The 26,194-nt window shown below is 37.2% G+C and overlaps 1 protein-coding gene across 1 annotated transcript in view; it reads left to right on the plus strand.

Moving 5' to 3' along the window:
- SEMA5A (semaphorin 5A) overlaps window positions 1-26,194 on the plus strand; it is a gene marked incomplete at both ends in the record, with an annotated part of 312,885 nt that overhangs the window by 202,856 nt on the left and 83,835 nt on the right. Inside the window, 1 exon segment of the mRNA XM_082293006.1 lies at window positions 20,254-20,461. Within this exon segment, the coding sequence (XP_082149132.1) occupies window positions 20,254-20,461 (208 nt within the window).

Genomic DNA, 26,194 nt, shown 5'->3' on the forward strand with positions numbered 1-26,194 from the left:
GGGAGAAATGGTCTAGTGGGTATTCAGTCCCTGGGAAAGTCAAGGAGCACACCTCCTTGGAGCACACTTCTCTGGGCACATGATGGAGGAAAAAGTGATTTGGAACATCCAGAAAGGGTTAAGCTCATCTGAAAATCTCATTACTTTCTGTGGTAAAATGCATGGGAGAGTAGTACGTAACTTTAGCAAGACTTTTGACACTGTCTCCCACAATATTCATATATCCCAATGAGAATGTATGGTCTTTATGGGTGGGCAGCTGGATCTATAAAAGTTGCTAGAATGTCAGGCTCAGAGGGTAGTTTTAATGGGGTGGATAGAAGTGATAAGGACCCAAATACTGTCCTATTTGACATGTTTTAATCAGTGACCTGGAGGAGGAGAAGGAGCACACTCTATCATGTGTGCAGCTGACACCCCACTAGGGACTAGGAGTTACACTGGAGGATGTGCCATCCAAAGGACTGAAGGGATGCCATCACTGCAAAGACAGCCAATAGCATCTTGGGCTGTATTATCAGGAATGCAGCCAGGAGATCAACTTGTTCCCCAGTTTTGGCCTCCCCCAATACAAGAAGGACATGGATAACGTGGAGCAAATTCAGTGGAAGAGCACCTTCTGTTGGAGGCTGGAGCACTGTGCCTTAGGAGGAGAAGCTGAGGGATCTGGCCTTGTTCATCCCTGAGGAGAAAAGGCTTTGTGGGGAGCAGGATGCTGGTAACATCCTGCTAATACCTACAGGGAGTTTACATGGAGAGCAGTGGCATGCTCTTCACACTGGTGCGTGCTGGGAAGACAAGAGACAACACACAGAGAATTTCAGACTGCATATAAAGAAAAACTTTCTCACTTCTAGGACAGTCAAGCAACAGGTTGTGCAGTCTCCATTCTTGGGGGTTTTTGAAGCCAGAAAGCGACACAGTGTATTATAGCTAGCTGTCTTTTGAGCAGAAGGTTGGACTTGAGACCTTCTGATCTCCTTTCCGATCTGAATTATCCTGGGCTTATAGTATGCCAGTATCATGTCAAATTGGTTGGGCTGAATTGCATTTTTATTCAACAGTGTGGTAATAGATGTCATTGTACTTTCTGCAGCCTAAAGGAAAGTGCATTCAACTCTGATGTAAATTCTGTCAGTAAGCAATTTGCACTTAGCAGTGTAAAGCAGGATGGACCCAAACTATGCTGTGAGAGATGTACACCACATAACTTTTGTAGTTATAATTCATTCCAACGTTCTTCAAAAATTGTCTTTTAAAATGCACAAAGCTTCAGTGGAAAAGTAGGCATACAGATTGGATTTAATACGAATGAATGTTCTGCTGTCTTTGTTATTCAAAGAAAAAATCCCATTTTTTGAAACAGATGGCCAATAGTTAAGAGAAAGTTCTCTCTTCACTCCCTCACTTACCCACCCTGTTGTTAGAATACAAATACTACAGGGGAGAACAACCCTGGGAGTATAAAAGTATAATCTAGTTTCATTAAACCTTAAATAGATGTAGTATTACTTTAGGAGAGACTGGGAGTAGGCAAACAAATGCATTAATCTGCTGAGTCAACAGTCTTCATTTCCTAAACCTTTGCCAAGTCATCATTCTGCTCGGAGATTCTGGTGTGCTAGGACTTAACAGCTACTGCTCATATAAAAAATGTACTTTGGTACTTGGGAGAAACATCTTAATCTTTCACTATACTGACTTCTAACACAGAATGAAGGGATATATCAATTCCTGCACATTTTGTGCTGCTGGCTTTGGGCAAGAAGAAATCCCTGGAACAATTTTCAGTGATTTAGAAAGGAAAATCAAGGAAAGCATGCACAGATATTCTGAACTGAAAATCATCTATAACAATACATGAAAAGTAGAGCAAGCTAGGGAAACACTAAATATTCTTAAAACTCTTGAAGTTTGAAAGGCCTCTTTCTTTGTTAAAAAAAAAAAATCAATATGTCATAGTTTGTTTCCCTCCCTTCTCTCCCTTCTCCCCTCTCTTCATGTTTTTTTCCTCCATTTTATTTCTTTCCTACCCTTTAAGTGCCTAGGTGTCCCATGGTTAAAAATGTTTCTGATATTTTTTTTTCAAAATAGGATGCTGCAACAAGAGCAAGTAGCCCTTATTCAGAGGACTTTTTCAAAATATATTTATTTACTCAAATGAATAAGAAAATTATTAGATAGAGTGTCTAGCTTGAGGGAATTATGAAAAAATGAACTTGGGAGTTCAGAAAAGTTAGTACTTGCACTGTCTGGTGAAAAACTTTAAAGGTCATCCTTAAAAACTACTTGGTAAAAAAACTCCCATGTTTTTTCTGTTCTTCAATCCCACTGGACAGAGTATGTCCCCTCTGTATCCTGAGTAGAAATGGTGTATGCCCAGTGGTGATCTTGGTTATTGGGATTTATAGTACAGCATTGATGAAATTGTGGTGTGGCTGACCTAGTAAGAAAGTATGAAACCTCCAGAAAGGTTTATGGTTGGCTACATTGCATGTCTCTGAAGTGGATTGTTCACTGAAGTGAACCACAATTTTTATGCCATAAATCCAGGTTCTATCTGAGGCTTAAAGGTCACTGGAGGATGTTAACAGGTTTCCAAGAAGTTCTAAAAATTTCAGGTAGCAATGCAGAGAATAATGATGAAAGTAATTCTGATGAAACACATACAGCAATTAGAATGAAAAAGTGAAGAGGTTTCATGAAGAAATTTCAAAAGGTATTTTTAGAAAATGCAGATGGAATTTTCATACATTTTCTTTTAGAAGGCTTAAAAAAGGTAGTAAAACTCCACAAAAAGTAACATTTTTTCTCATGAAGCCCTGAAACTGTAGATTATACAGAAACTAGTCCCCACCTAATGAAGAGATTTGGAAGTTTGCATGAAACTCAGTTTGGGAATGCCATCATAACAGTTTGTATTTCTTCTGCTTGTCTTGCTAGATGGGAGCAGAGTACTCCTGATTTGAATCCTCTGTGCAACCTGATGCAAAGTACTCCCTGATTTGATTCCTCTGTGATTTTTGTTACAGTTCTATCTTGTACATTTTGGTTTTGTCATCAGTACGCTACATTTTGTTCTAGGAAACAACCCCAAGGCCTTAGCGAGAAAAAGGCTGTGTGCATGTTTTTACTTAAAAATCTCTGATGAGATGCTGTCATTTCCCTGGCAGACTGCAGCTTCTGATCAAAGTGTGCAGCTTTCACAGTTTAACATGCATAGTGTCAGAATATATGTAGTATCTGTGCAGTTGCCAACCTGAAAGCTATAAGCAAATATATATGCTTATATCTGTTTCATACGTGGTGAAGAGAGCAACAAAGCTTTAGTTGGCTGCATTTTTTCCAATCTGGTGCTTTTCCTGACTACATTATCTTAAGTGCATTGAGGTTCTTCGAAGTAATCTGTAGATAATTTCTGTCAAGAGGAACTACAGACTTTTCATCTCAGTTAAGAACCACTTTCTTCTTCTAGAAATTACAATATAAATGCAATAATGATAAGGACCCAAGCAGTTGTAATGCAAGTCAGAAGTCAACTGTGAAAGTAATAGGTAGCCTATTTGTATGTATTAATTCTTTCTAGCTCAGAAACAGGGGAATCTGAGTATACATGGATAATGGGGCATATACACTGTGGCACACAGTTGTCACTTTTTAAAACGATTTCTCTTTTGTTGTTACAGAAAACACAGTTGTTTTGTTTTTTATCCTTTTGCTTTACGAAGGTATAGTGTGCTTTTTCAGAGTGGTAAAGCACCCTGGCAGTGGTTTTAAAACCATTTCCCTGTAACTTGTTACCCTTCTGGCCTTAGGCAATGTCATTTTAAGATGCTTGAGGCAAGGATACTCATCCTGTAACTTTAATCAGATGCTCACCAGTTACCAGTGGAAAACTGGTGCATGTTGGAAGACACCAGTCTTAACAGCAACATGGTGATCTTTAACATTTGTTTCAAAAAGTCAAACAGTAAACCATAAAATTAATAACCTTCCTCTCTTCTGCTTTTGCAGTGACACCTACCTCTGATAAAGAAAAACCATAGCTGAATTAATACTTTGTTTATATTATTAATCTTTTCATGAAACATTTGGCTGCAAAGTTAAAAAAAAAGATGTAAAAAGTTGCATGGTTTTGTCTTGAAGAGTCTAATGTTCACTCTGGGATTTATGCTAGCTTTTCAAAGGCTTGCTATATATTTCTGCTAGCATATTTATGTTATTTTCTATGTAGAATATTTCTAAAGGCAAAGAAGGATAATGCAAACCTTCGTTGTTTTTCTATATAATTTAAATGAAGGAATGTTGATTTTTTGCTGCCTTGTGTACTGTATCATCTGTACTGGGCAAAGTGGTTTCAAAATGGTGCTAAATGAGAGTAGCTACATCTAAAGTAAAGGCTATAGAGTTATAAATGATACTGTGGGGCTCCAGAGGATCAAACCCAGCATTTAAAATGTCCAGCAGTACTGATTTCCCTTGGCTTTATCACTGTGTATAGAGATAAATCATTCTGCCAGATCCAGTTGGTGAGCTTTCTTAATAAATAGATGGCTCTAACTAGAGCTGGTTAAATTATTCATTGACAGCAATTTATATGTGAGAATTGTAGCCCTTTATTTGGTTCACAAATTACCCAGCACTTATTTGTAGTAATTTTTTGTTATTATAATCAACCCATAAATAGGTCATGATTTTGATTAGTTTGTTGCTGCTATTTGCTCATAGTGTTTGTTCATATATTAGTTATCATGCTCATGAGTTGCCTGCTGCAAGTAGATGGTTTTCTGTTTTCTCAAGGGACAAATTTAAGAAGAGAAGCCCTTTCTTGCTGTTCACAAATTATCATTATGTCTTTATAATTGCCCAGCTCTGTCAGATAAAGACTATAAATAAATGTCCAAAGAACATACGGTGTGTGCACTTCTGTGCTGCCACTGGAAATCAGAATTGCTGCAAGAAGCTACTGGCTGAAGAACAGCTGGCTCTGCTTGCATGGGAGTGAGATTAATGTGTGGGCCGGGGAGGGAAACAGATTGTAAAGAGCTGGAGACAAAGTCTCAACCTTCCATTAAAAAAAGAACAGCTCCTCTTTATCATAGTTATGCTGAGCTTTGAAATCCTGTTTGACTACTTTATAAACTTAGAATGGCCAAGTAGCCTTTCCTTCTTCCTATTTTTTTTTTGTTGCAACTATCACCTCTTGTTCCTGGAAGAGAAACTAGACTTGACAACCCCTGTGTTCATTTATTGTTATCTAATTCTAATGCATAGAATGTGAAGCTGTGAGCAAGAGCTAATCTTGCATGGTGCTCAGTGTTGTCCTGCTGTCTCCAAAGCAAAGATCTATTATGATCTACGCTTACCTTCAAAACCCTCATTTTGCCCCAATACTGTACAGTGCCAGTCAACAGGCTTGGTCTTAATTTTGGAAACAGTGTTGGAATTAGCTTTATTTTGGGGTGAAATTTGATCTTTTTACCAACTGTGTAGCCCTCGTATGAGTACACAGTACTCAGGACTCTTTCTGAGAGATGTGGGGAAGAAGCTTTCCCTTTGAAGAGACTTAACTTTGTCACATGTTGCTGAGCATTGTGAACTTCTTTAGAAAGATCTCTAGGGCCTTTTGCTTTTATAAAAGCCTTTCTTTTAAGGTGGACATGCATAAGAGTGACTCAATAAATGCATGCCAACCAAAGAAGAAAGTGGAATAGTTAAATCACTATTAGGAAGAAAGAAAAGTTTGAACCTTATATTAAACTCAGCTTCGACCTTAAAAAACCCAAAACTGGATCACAAGTATTTTTCCATGATATGTACAATATTTAGTGTGAGCTGTCAGGAAAGCAGTCATTAAATGGGATATTCTACTGAACTCCTGGTTTTGTTGATGTTTATGAGCTTCTTCATTCTGCATCATTTTTCCTGGTAAACCTCAATAAATCCAGATGTTTATAACTAAGCTTATACAAGCAGTGTCACTAGTAAGCATTGGGATTTTTTTTCCTTGTGCTTACCTAGCTCTGGTCATAGGCCATGTCAAATCTTAACAAGCTAAAGAATTTCTCAATAAAGATATGCCTTATTCACTTTGTTCTGTGTCTTTTAAGTCATCAAAGTGTGAAGATCCTTTATTCCAGATATTGTGGTCTTTGTGTGAAGAGTCCTGTAACCTGCAGGTTGTATCATAAAAGGTGGATTAGGTTCCATGCATTTTACTGTAATCAAGTCTCTGGGTAAGACTCATAATATTTGCAGCAAAGAGTTACTTGTTTACAGATTAATTATTCTAATTTTTAGGGGTTTTTTATTTTTCTTTCTTATCTCATAGATCTTGGAAATTTGGTCCTATGGCCGCACACCTTTAGGAGGAATAGCCATGACTGCAAACAGTAGATCACTTACCCAGGAAATAAAAGATTTTAAGCTAATAAGATCTGTGAGACTTTCTGGTTATTGCCAGATATCCTAGGCCATTATATAAGGAATGTAATGTAATGTAATGTAATGTAATGTAGTATAATTGTATGTATTGTATGCCATGGCTATGTACTATGGCTATGGCTGCTCTAATGTAGTAGTGAGGGTGATGAGATGAACAGCTTCTAGTGAGAGGTTTTGAGATTTATTTTTCTAATCCCAACTTTGTTTCTGTTTCTTGTTAATTTAATTTCTTATTTACTTTACTTTGATTAGAAAAAAAAAAAATCAGCATCATTCTTTCCTTCTCTATTTCTCAGCAAAAGCTGAGTTTTATGCTGAAATTGCTGCTGAGGTTCCATATGAATATATATACTGGATTTGACACATCCTGGGACTGAGGCACAGGGGCACATGCTATGCAAACTACAAATGAGTTTGAGTAGAGGATAGTTCCTGAAACTTTCTCTTCAGTCAAGTTGGTGAGGCTTCTGGATCTGTACAGTAGTTAGTTGTCTTTCTGATGCTTCCAATGAAAATAACCACATACGACTCAATTGAGAGATCAGGCAAGGTTTGTTGTGGGTTATTATCTGAGAAACGGTCTTCACTTGTACATCTAAATGCTTCTTTGATCTGGGCACTGAAAAATTTATTCAGTGGGAAAGCACTATCATATTCATAGCATGTGTTGGGTCGTACAAGGTATTTGTTGTTTTGGTGGTACGAAGGAAGGCAATAAAAAATAGTAGGAGCTGTAAGCACTCCCTGTCCAGTCAGATCCAATCAGAGTTAATGCCTCTCAACTTTGGAAGACTGGCAGAGATCCAAGGCTTGTACTGGATAGTAATTTTTTCCTTCATGCACAGTGTAGCATTCTTCACTGCTGCTCTGTGTCAGATGGCAAGCCTTAAATCACACAAACCACTTCATCTCACGATTAATATCTATATTTATTACCTACTCTACTACTTTAGTTAGAGGTTACACAACTCTTCAGAGGTGCTCATCTCCACTATCTGGGAAGTCCAGTCCTAGATACTGATTAAGCATTTTAGAAGAGCTCTTCAAAATCAGAGTTTTCTGTTCATGAGAAGTTTATGGGAAATTAATATAGACTTCTTTGTTTGTTTCGTAGTCAGTTGTAGACACCAGTCCAGAGTAACAACCTTATGGTTTTATTTCTTTCTCTTTTCAGAATCCAGGATATTGAAATTGTGTGTCTCTTGACAAATGGAATCTTTCCCATTTAGAACCATAAGAATTCTTGTATCATCTTTGCCTCAGGGCTTCAGGTTTTGTGTGTGTATGTGTCATTTTTAGTACAGTAAAAGCTGGATTTTGCCAGAAAAAAGGGACTGTAATTTAAGTATATTGCCAAATTGGCATTCTCTGGGATAGGTGTTATTCACATTTATCTCTTGATTTTGGATCTGTTTAGTTGCTATCTAATTGTACTTATGGAGTAAAATTTTGGGAACAAAACCATGTGGTCAGTCACAGTCTTCTCAGCTACCTATATCTGAACTGCTGCCTAGCTTGTCCTAGTTTCTGTCTGGAAGTACAAACTAGGTAACTCATCATCTAGTGTGTACAACCTTAAGTACAGCCCTAAGCAGTCCTTATATAATTGTTTCTTCTGATAGTGTTGGTTTAAAAGTAGGATTCATATCCTATAGACCAAAACATCCGAGACTTCTGAAGACATCTGATGGGAATCTTGGTACTGATAGTCTCATAGCACATGCTCACAGGTCAGTGTGGATATTGGCAGCATCTGTTTGATTCAAATGTAGTAATAAAGGTACGATCAACACTAATATATATGTACAGTTTGTTTTGTTAGTAGGCTTGGTGCCCCAAAATGGTCTTGGTATTCTCTGTAATGTTGAATCTGACATTGTTGAAGTCCATTCCTTTCTAAGCTGGAAGAATGTATCTTTTTATATGCCAAATTATTTTAGTGTCATGCAGGACAAAAAAAAATGTTCTACTGGCCTTCTTTGAGCATGCTGATATAATTTTTCATGGTCACTGTATTTATTTTTATTACTGAGTACATTTGTAGACAGAACTTGGGTAATTTAAATAAGAATTCAGAATGAGAATATTGTTTGGTAAAATCAAGAAATGTTTGCTCGACACTGTTACAAATCATGCCTTGATCTACATGGCCTGCTTGACATTTCCTGACACCTCCCCATGGAAGAAAAAGAGTGTGAGGTGCTAGAGCCAAGTTTGAAATTCTTGTCCATCATCTCTTTGCCAAGTCCTGAGAAACAGCTCTCTTTTCCCCAACTCATTAAAGCCTCATCTAAAGATTTTATGCTGTAGTTTTAACCGTATCCTCTCTGCTTAAATAGCATTTCTTAAACCAATGGTAGTAACTAAAGTATTGTTATTCACATTTTTATATAACTTCCTGAAGGGGTTAGAAATGGTGATACCTCGTATAGGGACATGATCAAGTAGCTGTGCACTGAGAAAATTGGATACATTTCTCAGGGATTATTCTCACCAATAAACACAGCAACTCAACATAGAAGGGTCAGTCTGTTAAAGATGTCATCTGGATGGCAGCAACATTCGTGGGGGATGTGTAGAACTGAGGTTTAATGCCTCATAATTTCAGAGTTCAAAGCCATTTCTTGCACCTCCATGTTGAATGGTTGATCCAGAAGAGAAGGGGCTGCTGTGAATGGGGATGAGCCCTCCCAAATCCGCTTGCTGGCACTGTTTTGATGTGCATGCAGAGCACACAGTTCATGTGGCCGTGCAGCTATCAAACCAAGGAGGTAGAGAATTCATCTAGAGGGGTGATGCCTTGTTCCCTGCTCCAAGGATTATTAAAATATTTTCCAATGACTTTTTAATTTAGCAATAAGTTCCTGAAAATTCCCTAAGGACATGCAGGGCATAAAAAAAACATTAATGATTTTTCTTGGCTGCAACTGAGACTTTTCTGTCTTTGGTCCAAATTTCTCCTAAATAGTGAGGGCAAATAAAGTAACTGCCTGTCACTGGTTTTGAATTTGTCATGGAATCAAGTCAGTGGGCAAGCAAGCAGCATAACAAAAGAAGTTTTAAATCTTCAGTAGGGAAATGTACCTGTTAAAGTATTTATGACTGGATATTGTTATAGTTACATGAAACAGTTTTACAAAAAGTGAAGTTTCAAGATTGAATTTTTTTTCACTTTAGGTGGTATTACTATTCTGAATACCAGTTTCACGCATGAAATCTAGAGAAAAAAAGTTGGTAATTGAATCCAGATTTCACAAGTGTCCAAATTGTTTCATAACAAAAGTTTCTTTATTAATTGTTATTCTTTATTTATTCTGTATTAAAACATTTTTCATTGGAAAATAATTATATGAGATTTCAAATTAAACATAGATAAAAGATACCCCTTCATAAAGTCTTAAAATAGATAATGCTTTGTCTGAACAGGTGAAAGGAATGTATCACAGAATGAAATGTTAATAAATATTTTCTAATCAACTATAGTCTGTTAAAAAACTGTAGCTGCTATATCATTTGCTTATAGGTATTCTACAGACACGTTACTTCTAAGTGGAGTACATGAACTGTTATGGATAGATTAATTTTCAACTTAGACGAAATGTTATGAATTTCTATCTCAGCTGCAAGTCACATCTGTGGCAAGCTGAAAAATCTTCTGTAAGACTGGAAATAGAAGTAGTAGATAAAGGTAGGCGAGTGAGCATGATTCATTAAAAATACATACATTTTGGAATTGTTGAAATTTTATTTATTTATGTGTTTATTTATTGGTCAGGCAAGAAAAAACAGCTGGTTTAGATGTAGGAAGGGTACAACTTTTCCACTAGAGTATATAAGCATCAGTCTAATATGCTGAGATAGTTTCATTTTCTTTGTGAAAGAAACAGACATAAATGATGTGGTGGCTGGGACATGTAATTCAGCATGTACTTGTTATTTAGTGTAGGTTTTTGCTTAATCTTCTGGAAAAGACCAAAAGCAGAGAGAAGATATTTCAGTTTGAGGAGTTAGCAGCTTCAACTTTATAGAAATAGTCTTTCAAAAAATGGCATACTGCTTTGGTTTAGCTGCCAGTTGCTTTGCATCTTAGTCTCAAGTAGATCTGAATTTCCCTTTAGAGCTTGAATTCTCTATTTGAATAATTTTTGAATGAGCCTGACTGGAGCTGGATTTAAATTCCAATTTGAGACGCAAAATGGCTGCTGAGGGATGGTACACAAATTGCCCTATTTCCTAAACTTAAATACCTTTTTGATTCATAGGAAATCCTACTAGTGGAAATACATAATAATGTGTTGTACTTTATGGAGCAGTGACTATTTTCTGTACTAAATGCAGGTATTTAACTCTTTGTATGGTAGCTACTAGAAGAAAGCTTTGCTAATTCAACTGCAAACTGACTATATGCTTGATGCGTTTGAGACATTTTAACACATAGGAGTTAAATCTACAGGGGACAGAAGTGTTCTAAAGAATGTTGTATGTTTACAAAGTTTTCCTCTGCAAAACAGTAGAGAGAGGATTGAGATGGTGATTCTCCCGATTTCCATTGATAGATACATCCCAAAATTGTTTTATCTTAAAATGGAAGCAATTTTTAAAAAATTCTATTTTATTCTTTTTTAGAGAGGGAATTTGTTCTGCAATCCTTATTGGGCTACATATGTCATGAATTTGTATGTTCTTTTTGTCCTCCCAGACACATGGCTTTGAAGAAAAGTCTTTGTTTTTTAATAACTAGTATCTAGATCAACACTTTTTTATTCAAAAGGTTAAGTCAATACTTCTAATTTCTGTGTAGAAAGGATAGCTCATAAATATTCCCTTAAAAAAAAAAAAAGAAAGTATATAATTTTGACATACTACTATGAGAAAGTCCTCTAGTTGAAGAGGCACAACTGAGTTTCTCTTGGAATAGCCACTAGGGCATTAAGAAGCTTGCTAATAATTTTAGAAGGTATGCAAATAGATAGTAAAAAAAAGTAGAAGTAGTAGATAAAGGTGGGCCAGTGAGTTAAAATTGCTCCTTGCGGATTCTTAATAGCAGATAAATGAGTTAAATTCTCTCCCCTGCATGGAAGTCTGGGGATGTGTAATAGACCATCAGACCTCCTTTGTTGACAAGCATTATTAAAAATGTATCTTATTTCAGTGTTGTTTTAAAATAATTTCCAATACTATAAGGAAGAATATCAAGATTTACTTGAAATAGAATAGGAAAGAGGGAATAAGAAGGAGTCAGAGCCAAATATAAAGAACATAAATCTAAAATATTATGTGTACTTGCTTTTTATAGACTGTCTTTCAAAACTGCTGTAGTTGCATCTAAGAATTGAAAAACAAAACCACACCAGATTGCAGAAATACTTGGGGTCTTACCCAGATAAGGATAATTTAATATAGGGTTTTTCTGTGTTTTTCTTCTACTGCTTCCAAAGCTCTCTTCCAAGAAAGAGTCAAACCTTTCCTGTTTCCTAAGTTAAGCAACTATTCTGTGTTTGAAGCTGTTAACACACTAAGGACTGTGTGGTATAACTGTATATAATTTAAAATTAGCTTTTAATAAATATATTAAATTATGCATGTACCTTTTTAACACTTCCTTTTTTTTTCCTTTCTAATTGCCAAGACACCAGACAACTGAACGCCCCATTTTAAGATGGCTATGTATTACATATAGTTTCACAAAAAGCAGAAAACTTTATTTCATTAGTAGTTGAAGTTGCTTTTTCTTAAATTTAGAGTCTTAACTTCCCTGGTAATTTTTGTTAACTTCTCTGTCTGATAACACACCAGCAGAGCAACAATGACCATGGACTTTCCTAAAAGCTTTTAAGATGTAAAATTCAATGCTGTTATATGGCCAAATAGCCTTAGATTATTATTACTCTCTAGCAATAGCAGTACTACATAAACAATCTCTGAAATGCAAAGCCCTTTGATACTGAGCATGGGGAAAAAATGATTTGCTTCAATTTCTGGAATAATAAAAAAATGACACACCCTTTCTTTTTGTAACATACCTAGAACAGACATGTTTTTATATCTGTTTTTTACTTCACATGGGGTCAAAAATACCAAGACCAAACATATTCGTGATTTTGTACTAAGGTCTCACGTGAACAAGCTGCAAGTTTTTTCAAGCCCCAAAATGTAGCTTTTTTTTTTTTTTTTTTACTAACTTTAGTTAATTTAATTTACTGAAATTTCATTAGATGCCAATGGGCAATGATTTATGACGTTTCCGGGTCACTTGCATACTTCTTTTTTCCTCCAAGTATCCTGCAATTAGAGTGAGGAAAACTAAGAGACCTGAATAAGGGAAAGCTTAAGCTTTTCTGTTTCCTGCAAGTGATGGCACAGGAGTAACCAGCGTTTCATTTAGCCCTTTTTTGGTGTTTAAAAATAAATCTCCATATCAACAGGACAGATAAATTTGCAACATTTCTCAGAGAAATGCAACAAAATTCTTTTTTCTATTTCCAGCTGCAGTATTTCATAGAAGGTTTTGTTGTACAGTTACATAATTGCCTTTTTGATCTAACAAATGTGCTTTGTATCTCTATTTCTCTTATTATCCACCTTTGCCTTGTTATCATCACAATGATAATGACCTGTAATTGTGAGGCAGTCACAATGGTTTATTGTTTAAATCCTTCCTAAGCTTTCTTGAACATTTCTTTCTCTGCTCAGCCCACAAAACAGAACATTCAGATTTTTAACCTCCATTTTTGTCTGATTCTTGTAGAAAAATCACATCTATGTATTTTATTACACCATGAAAATATATTAAAAGTAGAGCAAAAGAACAAGTTAACTATCGCACTGATCAGGTTGTTCAAAGACCGATTTAGTTTCAAATGGAGAGACAAACATGTAAAACAGCTCTGAAAATAAAAAGAGAAATTAAAAAAAAAAATTGAAATTTATATCTTGATGAGGCATCACAATTTCATATTCATTTTGAAGTTCTCTCTTTTCCCTAAAAAATTAATGAATATGCATCTAAAATTATAAAAATATTTAAATTAAAGTTGTAAATTATTGTGGGAATTTAAAAATTAAACTATATTATTTTTATTTTCTGTGTCATTGTACAAGTACTATGCTTACCCAAAGTATATTTTTCATTTTTAAAGAAGAAGGGTAGAAACCCAGTCTTTCACTTGTCCCTTGGGCTGGAGCATGATTAAAAATGTATTCTTGTATTTCAAGTATAACTATGTATCTCAGAAACCTGAAGGTAAAAGATAAATTAAGTTACAGAGCATGGTTATATTATCTTCTAAATGTGCCATTGCTTTAAATTAAACTGTACCCCCCCCCCCCCCCCCCCCCCCCCGTGGGAAAAGAGATAATAGCCAGAGCATTAATTATCCATATTCTACTGATGATTTAACTAATTTTAAAGTTATTCTTAGAAAGGGTGGAGAAGAGTAGGATTTAAATCCCATGTATTCTGTGTACCATATGTATCTTTTTTGATGTTAGACAGATTGCTAAATCATAAGTCCTGGGCTTCCCCTTTTTATGCTGAACCAGCTGCTACATTAGTTGTTCCTGCATCTTTTTTTTCTGTGCCGAGCGCACTAAAGCCCTTATGCAACCTAATACTTTCTGTTTGTTGGAATCTGTTAGCCAAATGCACATTCTGCTTCGTGGTAGGGCTTTTTCACCTTCCTGTGGTGGAGGAAAGCAAATATTGATGATACATTTTTTTCACAGTGGCTGAATGGTTATCAATCACCTTGCTCGTTCTTTGATTTTTTACTATTACACATTCTGTTAATCAATCTTATATTTGGTGTTTCAATTTTTTATTCTGAGAGAACTCGGCTTTGAAGATGACCCTAATGCCCTATTTTTTTTTTTTTTGTTTGTTTCTATGGTGTTTTATATAATTTTTATATGATTAATATAAACACTGTTTATATGCACATATGGATATTATTTACAAGATATTTAACATTAACTTTTTTTTTTCCTTTAATTTCAACAGTCTTAAAACTGTCTGAATGCTTTTATTTTCCAGTGGGAAGAATAATTTGTGTACAACAAGTAAGATGCAAAACCAGTGTATAATGGATAAAATTAAAGTAGTTATTGAATATAATTTTCCAAAGTCTATTTCAAATTAGATTTCTTGAAAATATACATAATTCATATTTGTTTCAGCTACACTTTAAAATCTATTCTCTCGAGTCTCCATCTCCCTGATTATTGTGCTGTCAGATTGTTAAGTGTATCAGTGAGTCTGTTTTCATTTTATCACATGCAGAGTAGAGTATTCCTTGCATAGGTGGTATCTTTTTCAAGTTTAGTTACATGCATCTCCTGCAGTTCTGAATGTTGCTTTAGCATCTGTGTGTTGTGTTGACTGCCCCTTTCCTCTGCATTGACCACATCCTTCAATCTGCTTAAGACATCTCACTATTCTGAAGAATGTTTTGTGGGAATAACAGGCCCACATTTACATAGACAGTTTATAATTTACAATAGATTTTGCTGTTTCTTTATTTTTTTCTTGCTATATGTGAGGAGATTTTCAGATCTGTAAAGGCACCTTGTTGTGCTCAGAAAGTGCAGGAATATTTTTAAAGTCTTAAATATAGGCATAGGACTGGCCTGAAGAGATATTTTGAGGCTATTATAAGTTTCTTTTGCTTGCAACTCATCTAGTTTAGAAGACAGCAATGATTTTTTAGCAACATTAATGAAAGACAATACTGTAGGCTTCTCTTCTGAAAACCATTGGTTTGGATTCTGTCTCCTGGTGCTGGTTCAGTTGCTTTCTGGAGACCAACCCACTCTCCAAGGTGCTATGGCAAGAGTTAAGATTGAAAGTGTTTCCCTCTCAAAAAGGGATGGGTAGAGATTTTTTCCCTTGTTTCAAAGAAGTGAAATGCACTTACTTCTACACTGCCTTGGGATGATTTGTTAAAGATGTGTTTGCACGAAGAAGCCAGCAATATTTTGTAAACATAACAGCTCATGTAAATATTTATTCTCCTCTATAGCAAGAATTGCTAAAGATTCCTTGAGTGGTTTTCTTTCTGTTAGGAAACTCAGGAAATTACAGGTTTATTAGTTTGTTGCATCTGCTGTTTGTTTTGTATGTGCATTTTCTGTTTTGCTTTGCAGGTGTCACCAAAAATGTAATGATTTCAGCTGCACTCTTGCAGTATTTTCCACTGCTGGCTATGATTTATACCACTTACATCATAAACTTTATTTTTCACTTTTTGAAATCATCCTTTCATTTTGTCCCATTAAAATTTTGTTCATTACAGACTTAGTTGCCTCCAAGCATGTTCTCTAAAACTCCATCTCAGGTTCTCCATGCAGTTCTTCATAGTCTCCTACACATTACACAGCAATATTTTAACAAGAATGTTTCTCTTCTTTCACAGTGATTAGATTTCTAGTGTTCAGTTGTGGGTTTTGCAAGTCTCTGAAAGTATTGCAGTACAAGCTAACAGAGCACATTATTTACTCATTCTGGCCAATGTCATTATCTTTTACTACTCCTGTATATAGTTGGCCATCCTTAAATAAAGGCTGTCAGGTGTCTGGATCTATCCCAGTGTGTCTTGCTTATGGTCAGGATGCAAAGATGCCATTTATTTGAATTCTTAATTGGCTGTTAGGCTCAGGCTTGACATTTGTGATGAAACTGGAGCTTTCCCTGTGTCCGTGGTGATAGTTACATCCATTAAGATGCTCTGTGCTTACTGTCCTTCTTAGCTGTTTCTTGGCAGAAGTGGACAGTTAGTTTGATTACATAATTAAATACTCACTTGAAAGACTGTGACAGATCTGAAAACCTCCATGCCCTAGAGGCATGTTCCAGACTTCTTTCTTTCTCTACTTTTCCCCCTAGTTTGCTTTACAACTGTGGTGTGAAAATGGCCAGACAGACAACACTTTTGAGGATGGGACTTCTACGAGTTCTTTAGGAAATCTGCAGTCTTTGCTGGAGGCTGTGTGTAATGTTGCGCACATTGTAGTAGGATTGGAAACACTGGAGCAAAACACCTGGCATTTGAAAGCACTGGAATCACTGGCTGTGCTTTTCTGCTGTAAGGAAGCCTGATACAGCCACGTTGCACACTAGTGTAGTTTAAGAATGTGGATATCTACACACCCTTGCTGTGTACCGTAGGCTGGTGAATATAGCCACCAATTCAATCTGTGCCTGTCCCAAAGTTGTAGAGTAAAACCAGATCCTCACCCTAGTCTGGTCTCCCAGGTGGTGCTTGCAAAATCACTCATAGACAGTAGGAATTTAGGGCAGACAAGATAGGTTCCAGAAGTCAGAAGTAGGGGAGTTTTTTGAGGCAGAAGTAGATCTCAGATAACATTCTATTCCTTTTTGTTGAGTTTGCATATGACCCACATTGCTCCTGAGAAGAACAGTTTTTCTTCCTGGTAATCTGTGGGATCTCACTTGAAACTCCGTCAATTGTGACTTTCAACATTTCTGAGTGCTGATCCTCTTAGACAACAAATGAAAAAGGAATGGTTTGGGAGATGTTGAAAGAGAGCAAAAGAAAATATGAGAAATGGAGAATGTATGCCAAAATAAGAAGGAAGAACAAGAGCAATGACAGATATCTTGGGGAAGGCATTAGTGCTGCAGTTCTCAAAGTGAGAATATTTTATTTCTTTCTGGGGTGGTATGCAGCTGTAACCATGATCTCCAGGTCATAGACTTGAATATAAAGAAATGTAAGTTTGTGCTCTATAATAAACGAGCCTCAAGAAACACAAAGTGTTTGATCATATTCTCCTGTCCAAAGCTCTACTTCTAAACTGAATGTGTAAGGAGGCATAGGGGAGGGAGGCCTGCAGTAATGTTTTTTTTCTTCTCTTGGGGAAGGTGACAGCAAATGATTCAGTCTGTAGATGCTAGACCCAGCACAGTGGTAGGAAGAAATATTAGTCTGTAGAAGAAGCACGTGCTGAATGCGTACCTGATTTTTGTCTCATGCAGGAAAACTGTGACAAGCCAAATACAATGCATCGTGAATCATACTGAATCCTTTGTTTGCCAGTTAAGCAAGTGATACAGAGTTGCACTGACTGATGTATAAAGCAATACCAATTAATTTACATCTCTAAAATGATCTCACTATTTCTTCTTGGTACATTTTTCTAGCTTCTCTGCTCAAAAGAAAATAATTCATCTTTCACTCAGTAATTAGCACAGTGTCATGGTTTAAGCCCAGCCAGCATCCAAGTACCACACAGCCCCTCACTCACTCCCCCACCAGCTGGGTCGAGGAGAGAATTAGAAGAAAACATGTGGGTTGAGATAAAGACAGTTTAATAGGAAAAGCAAAAGCCACACACACAGGCAAAGCAAAAGAAGGAATTAATTCGCTCCTTCCCATGGTCGGGCAGTTGTTCAGCCATCTCCAGGAGAGCTGGGCCCCATCACACATAACGGTGACTTGGGAACACAAACACCATCACTCTAAATGTCCCCCCCCACTTTTTCCTTCTTCCCCCACTTTATATCTGAGCATGATGTCACACGGTCTGGAATGTCCCTTTGGTCGTTTTGGGTCACTTGTCTCAGCTGTGTCTCCTCCCAGCCTCCCATGCACCCCCAACTTCCTCCCCAGCATGGCAGTGCAAAAAGCAGAAAGGCCTTGGCTCTGTGTAAGCCCTGCTCAGCAACAACAAAAACATCTCTATATTATCAGCCCCGTGCTCAGCACAAACCCAAGACACAGCCCCATACCAGCCAATGTGAAGACAATTAATTCTACCTCAGCCAAAACAAGCACATACAGGCACTGAAATTTTGGGACATGTCTCAGACCATATTTTGACCATGAAACTTACTGTAATTATAGTCAGGATTTTGCATCCAGTAGTGATGTTTCAATGGAAACAGTGCTTGTTACGCTTTTCGGCTGAGCTGGTTATTGCTTAATTGTGGGGCAAAACTGACTGTTGGCAACAATTTAATTAGTTTTTGAATATAAGGTTGCTTTAGGTTGTTTGGAAAAAAAAGGGATCATCAAATAAGATATTTTAATATCAAAAAAGTTAATAAAATTTAAAATTATAATTTAATGAAAGATTTTTTTCCTAAAGAATGGTCAAGCATGTTTATATCAAGAAAGGAGAAAAATGTTAACAGGTATATGAAGTGATTGTATTAAAACTTGAGAGGCTAGGCAGAAAATTTTAACATGCATACATGATTTGATATGATCAAAATCTTTTTATGGACTAAAGGGAATCCATTTTATAAATTGAGCTAATAATTTATGGTTTATCTAATTAGTTTTGACTGTTGAATGGAATTATATAATATTATGGAATATTATATTTTACACATAAACTTCCTATTAACCTCCCCTGCTGCTTGGTGTATTCTCTCCTTTCCAGTACTTCCCCAGGTCTTAGAATTGAATACTCAGTCTTTCTCAAGACTCAGATTTTCTCAAGAAAAGATTTTAACATTAATTGTCATCTTGGTTCTCCATCTTCTCTTTAGTTTTGGAGTCTATTTGAGACTACTTTTTTTGTGTTTTCTTAAGGTTGCTTACTTGCTGTTTCTCACCACTTCTCAAGCAAAATTTGGGAATGGCATGTTGCCCTCAGCCCAGTTACCCTGGAGGGTACAGTGACAGTGCAGGGGTGCCAGTCCCTAGCCTCAGGTGCTTCCAGGGTGGAGCCAGTGTAGGGGGCACAGACACATGGCCACCAGGCATTTGCTGCCAAGGATAAAACCAGCACTAGCCAAGACAGGGCCAGACACGTCCTGAGAGTCTGCACAGCCAGCTCTGAGCCAAACCTCTGGCCCTGTGCTAGTCATGGCAAACCCACTGTTTTCCAGACTGCAGAACAGGCCTTCCCAAACATTGCTCTTGCCATTTTTACCAACTCAAAAGGGAAGTGTTTCAAGACTTCATGAGAAAGACCTTATCTCTGTGTGTGTTTGCAATGTTGGATCCTTAGTACTGCTGCCACATAAAAGATTGCATAATGCTGCGGCTCCCTAAAATATTTATCAGTGTGAGAATGTGGTCCTTTGTGTTCAGAACAAATGTACTTTGATATTTTTAAATTATTTAAAAACTTTGCAGGAGTGAATCATAAATCTTTTCATATATTCTGACACTGGTTTTCAATGTGTAACTGTCTTTCCTGAGAAATCACATTAAGAATAGAAGTGAAGAGTGAATGCTAAAAGCTATGGTTTTTCAGAGGTCAAAATTGAGAGAAGAAAAAGGGATGCAGCCTCATTTATTGCTATATTCACCTAGACTCAATTAAGACCTGCATATAAGCATATATGTGTGCTTTATTAAATGAATGTGATACATCTCTAACCCCCATAATTTTTAACACAAAGAATATTAAAACAAACTGGGAAAATTGTGGACTTTATTGCTTTTTAAATTGCTCTAAATATAGTAAAGTGTAGTACAATCTGGTAGACTGAAACCAGTCACCCTTGGCATGAGTGTGCATTTATAAAGCCAGACTTTGAAACCTTGTTTTCTTGTGACTACTGCTGTGAAGGCCGTTCTGCACTAATAACTTTTTAGCTTTTTTTCTTTTTTTTTTTTTTAATGTATTGCATCGCATGAAAACAGACTTTAAAGTTTTATAAGTTCGTGTCACTGTACTATAATCAATTTAGGAAACTTCAGCTAAATAATCCTGCATTCTGAGGCTTCATTGAAAACATCCAGCACAGGACAAAAATTTTTTTCACTGAATGACACCAAGCAGGTAGAATTGCTAGTGTAATTTTTTTAGTAACTCATTTTCCTCTTGCCTTTTCAGACTATGGCACTATTAAGAAAGTACTTGCCCCAATGAACCAGACTTCAAGCAGCTGCCTGCTTGAGGAAATTGAACTCCTGCCGAAAAGTCAGCGAGAGCCCATCAGGAGCCTTCAGATCCTGCACAGCCAGAGTGTCCTTTTTGTGGGCCTTCAGGAACATGTGATTAAGGTCCCCCTGAAGAGATGTCTCTTTTACAAAACATACAGGTATGAAGAATCAGCTGTCTTTATTTGACTGGAGAAAAATACATGCAGGGGGTTGCAGAAAAATGGGAAGGATAAATGACTGCAAGAAAAAATCCAAATTAATTGTCTCTCTCGGCAATGACTTCCTGTCTACAGTGTTTATCAGAAGTGTCTGACTACTTGTACTAATTTGTTAGGACTAGGTGAGGCTCTCAAAGAATTATATTCACATTGAAGTGTCATTGTGCAGATTCTGAGTTGTGAAGTGAAACAGTAAGAAATGTTTTATATAGAAAACAGTTATCTGGTAAAGTGCAATATAGCTGCTGGTTTAATATATTTAAAGCTTGTGACTTGGACAAATTGAAGGGGTTTTTTTGTTTGTTTTTTTTTTTTAAAGCTGTATTATAACTGAGTAAACAATATCTCTGTGGATTCAGAAAAAAAAGTGGGTTGGATGAACTGAGAATTAAAAGTCTTTGGAAAAGTGGCTATTTAGAGGCAGTGTTGGATCAGCAAACTGTAATAAATGTAAATATGCTACTAGGTAAAAGGGCTATGCAGCTGACAGATATTCAAAGAGGATAACTTACAAATTATCACTTGGTTCTAGACTGTATTATGATAGTTAAGGAATTTAAAGTTCAGCACACAACTTTTTCAGTAGGCTATCTGAAAATACATCTGGGTTGCAAAACATGCTATTCGAGATTGTTAATTTATTCTCATTAGTTGTATCTTCCCTTTCATATGTGTGGTCCTGGTAATTCAGTACAATTGTTTTATGTTACATCACATAGACACTGAACCAGCCATGAGGTTTTGAGAACTGTGACAGAGGCATGTGGTTGGTCTTTTAGCTTGTTTTAGCTTCACCTTGTTTAGCATATGTTCCTTTGAAAAGCTGGCCTGTTAAAGAAGGGAGAAAGGCTTCCACTTGCCTTTCTTGGCTCCTACACTCACAGAGACATTATTTGTGCAGCAGAGATGTTACACCTCCCATAAAAGGCAGCGTGACCATTTGCAGGTAGAGACATTTCTGGCTGTCAGAGGGACCACACAGTTCCTCACGGCAGGGAAGTGACCACAGGACACAGGTGTGGTAAAGCTGTGGCTCAGTGACAGTGGAAGGACATTTCCAAGGGACCTGGCTCCCCATGGGGATTGGTACCATGCAAGAAGCCAGTGAAAAGCTACTGGGTTGAGAACAAGACTGAAGGAAAAGTTGTGCCCTAGAAAACAAGCAGACCAGGGGAGGGAAGAATTATACTTTTTACAATTCTTTACCAGCCCTTTTGTTGTTTATGCTGTCTTATGTGGCATATTTTTGGCATTTTCTTTTGAAAGAGAAGAACACTTGAAGCCCCATTGGAAGTCCTGCCAAGCTTACTTTAGGGAAAAGTTGTATATGGGCAAGTCTCTGCTTCAAGCTTTTTGTTGGTTTAGTGGCCTACATAGGACCAAGTTTCAATTTCCTTGGAAGTTTCATCTTTCCTTGGTTCAGTGAGTTGAAAAAGGATGCGTGCTGGTGTAAATACACTAGCCTGCAGTCCACTTTGGACATTTCAAGGCTGGAGCCTCATTTTGTTTTCAGTGAGGTGTGAATGCCCAAGGTCCCTGGTACCTCTGCTTCTTTCAGGACAATTCCCAAGGAATGGCAATGTTATTCCAGCTGCAGGGCACAAACATGTTTCTGCCCTCAAAGGCTAGGACTGCTGTTTCAAATCACAGACCCCATGCACGGCTGCAGGCTATTCATTCCTCTCCCTTTAATTGGGCTTTAATTGTCTAACTTTTAAAATGCCTTTTAGAACAAAAGAAAACAAACCAAAAAAATGGTGCCTTTCCCATTTTACTGAGTAGAACAGTAGTTAAATGCCTCAAATACTGCTCAGATGATAATTTATTCCTCTTCCCAGATGTATATGAAGTCTCATCTTCCAGTGGAATGACTTATTTAAAAGGAGATAAAATGATTCCTTGTGGGGTTTTTCAATCATGTCTTTTGTAGTTGTATGACTTCTCTTGTAGTAATTAAATATTCATTGCACCAAAAGACTTGCCATCCTTGCTTTCTTCTTGGTTAAAGAGTTCACCAGCAATTCTAGCTCTGTTTTGTGAAAAAGGATAGGATTTACCGATGTGATCCAGATGAAAAAATGAATTTCCTTGTCATCTATCATTAGGGACTCAGGTTATTTGGAGAATGCAGATGTAATCTTTCTCTCACCTATAATTAACTCACTGCATTGCTGGGTGCTTTAATACTCACATTCTTCTGTTACTATTACTAACTATTGTTGCTAACTATTACTTCTATACCATAGCAATGGGTAAACAGAGTGATGGGTAAACCTTACCTAAGGTAATGCCTTGGAACATTGTGGGGGTTTTTTTGGATTATTTTAATTTTATTTATTCACATTTATCATACTTAGGGCTGTATAACTGTGCCAAAGCTATATCCTGAAATTCCATCAATGATAACTAGAGTCTTCACCAGATCAAGGACTTGTACTCTTCAGTATCTACTTCACGTAATTATCGAGGAATAGGGCATGCTAGTGTACGATTAACAGCCTTAAAAAAGCCAAAAGGTTGAAGGTGTGCTACCTCACCTGCTCTGTCTTTTTGTGTAAATGGCAGAGTGCTCAGTGTCTAGTCTTATCTAATCTCTTTGTTTAGGTTTATTGCTGGGCTTTCAGACAATACAACTTCAGTCCCTCTGTTGAGCAGACTCTTTCACAAGCTAATATCTCAGTGTCCAGATAATTTTGAGATTGTCAGTTTTAATTTTTTTTCATTATTCTTTGTTTCATCTTCCCACAGTAGCCTCTAAAGCATAGTTATTGCTTTTACTTGTAGTTTATTATATCTCCTTAATAATCACTCCAATATGCTGTGCATATCCTAAGTCTGTTCCTCCAGCACTTTCCAGTGGTGGTGGAGCCCTGTGACATGCTGCTGCCTCTGACAGATATTCCCTCTGCTTCAGCACACTCACTCTGGTCATGACACTACTCCCATAAACACTGTTAACAAAGGCCTTTGAAAATACATTTGGGGACTAATTTTTTTTTTTTTGAGGTGTTTTTTGGGGTTTTTTTTGGTGTTTTACATGCTGTTTGCTGCACTTTATTACTGTGACAGCAGACCTTACCACAGGTAAAACCTGTTGTCACACCCATAGTTTGGGTTGCTCATCACTTTCCATTGTGCCACAATGTTTCCATCATTCATGAGTTGCACATGCTAGTTATTTTGATTGCCAGTTTCCAAATAATACATGGAGGGGGGCAGGTGGATCGTATCTCATACAGAATTCTGCCAATGTCAGACTGGTTTTGAACACCCTGTCATAATCATGCTGGTTTCAGGAGTCATCTAGAGAAAAGTCATTTGGGACATGTCACTACTTTGGAGAATCAGTTCTCCCGAAAACACTGCCATCTTCAAGTTGCAGACAGCAGCAGGGCAGTTCACTTCTCCTTGGGGTAAATCCCTAAGGTTTGATCAGGTTATTATCACCTGGGTATTGCAATTCACACGTTTATCAAACATCTACACAAGTCTGCCAACGTTAGTCACTGGAGCTATTTTCACTGTGAATTCTCCATCTCTCTGTACTTCTTCAGAGTTGAGTAGGCCAAGCATGAAGCACAACTGACTTTAATATATCTGCTAATTAACTATAATGTGAGATAAATAGAATAATTGTCATGAGAAGATAACTATTAAACTGTCTAAAATTTCAGTGTCTGCAGTTTACTTTGAAGGCTCTATGCGTCTGTAATAAGGAATAAGATTTGTAGTACGGGGGTAGAGACTGTCCCCTGAAACAAAGAAACTGTCAACTTTCTTTTATTGGCAGCTGTAGCCTTCAAAAGCAACCCCGCATGGCAGTGATTTTTCTGAGGCAAATTTGTCAAAGTTATACTTTGTACTGGAATTTTCACTGCATTAGTTCTGAAAGGACAATGGAAGGTGACATCAGCCCAATGTTCTTTAAAATCTTAACAAGCAAGGGTCAAGGATTGGTATTTCTGACAGAAGATAGGTTTCACACCCTTGAAAGGCTTGAAAACTAATCTTACTATGATGTTATGTCTAAGTAAATAAATAGTGCCATCTGCCTAAAGCTGTACAAATAGTGACTTCTCTGGCATTAAAAGACCCCCAACTTCTGGAAATTTTTGAGTATTGTTTTTTACAATATATGCCTAAGATACTACTGGGTCACAAGGTTGTCTTGCTAAATAATGTTATTATAGCTATTCTGCTGCAGCTAACTTTTTGCTCTTTAAACTTCTTTATTCTTATTTTGGTGTCTCTGTGAGCCATCAGTTAAGCAATCTGTACATACAAAAAAGAAAACTCTATCAGCACAGTGCTGAAAAGGGTACTGAGTTAACTAACAGAAGAAAACAATATACTTTATTTCATTCCTAGAACTCCAGCAATATTACTGGATTAAGAATTTCAACCACTTTTGCATTCCTTCATTGTGCCCCAGCTGCAGATTTTGCATCCTCAGAAGTACTCTCACATTCAGTAGGAACCTGTCTCTGATGATAAATACTCTATAACATTAAACAGTAAAATAATTATTCCTATATACTGATACTATACAAGTTAATAACTAGTATGTGGTCTAAACCATGACTAGGTGTCCTGAAGATCTTGCCAACAAATGGAATTGAAATTTCTATTTCTATATAATCATTCCAAAGTAGTTATTTTTGGATATTCAGGTGGATTTCCTGATTTTAAAATATGCAGGCTTTATTCCAGTTTAAATATGAGAAATCCGCTGCTGCATTATAATATCAGAACCTCATGAGGACTGATCTGAATTAGTGATTCCAGAGTAATATTCCAGAATCAGAGTCCTCATAAATTTCTCAGACTGGGATAAATCATACTCCTGTCTTCAAGACTAAATTACAAGCACATATTGAAAATGGCAGTTCTTTTTTTGGGTATTACATACACTGAAAAATTATCTTCAGTTTCGTTTGCAAGGATGTAAGTAAACCAGATGAACCTGACTACATATTTGCAATTCAGATTTCAGATTTTATTAGTAGGATATTATTTTAAACAAAAAAAGGGACCTAAGAAAGAAAAATTTAAAACAGGAGTGTGGTTTTCATAGGTCATGATGTAATTAATTTTGTTGCTTTAAAAAATATCAAAAGATCCAGGAATTCTAAGTTCAGTGTGTTTACTCTTAGTAACTGTAGGAGCTTACAGACAAGTTCAGGAAGTGGGGGTTGGATGAGTTGGCAGTGAGGTGGATTGGGAAATAGCGGAATGCCAGCTCTTGGTGGATTGTGATCAGCATCACAGTCTAGTTGGAGGCCTGCTGGTGTCACCTAAGGGTCGATACTGGGCCCAGTATTGTTTAAATTATTCATCAGTGACCTGGCTGAAGGGGCAGATGCCTCCTCAGCGAGTTCCCTGATGACACAAAGCTGGAGGAGTGGCCGATACCCCAGAGCGGCTGTGCAGCCCCTCAGGGGGCCCTCGACAGGTTGCAGGGATGGGCGGAGAGGAACCTTCTGAAATTCAACAAAGGCAAGGGCAGGGTCCTGCACCTGGGGAAGAATAACCCTGGGCACCAGCACAGGCTGGGGGCTGACCTGCTGGAAAGCAGCTTTGAGGAGAAGGACCTGGGGGTCCTGGTGGACAAGTTATCCACGAGCCAGCTGTGTGCCCTGGGGGCCAGGGAGGTCAGTTGAATCCTGGGGTGCA

Source organism: Coloeus monedula, assembly GCF_965178545.1.
Source record: "Coloeus monedula genome assembly, chromosome: 1".
Lineage (NCBI taxonomy): Eukaryota > Metazoa > Chordata > Aves > Passeriformes > Corvidae > Coloeus > Coloeus monedula.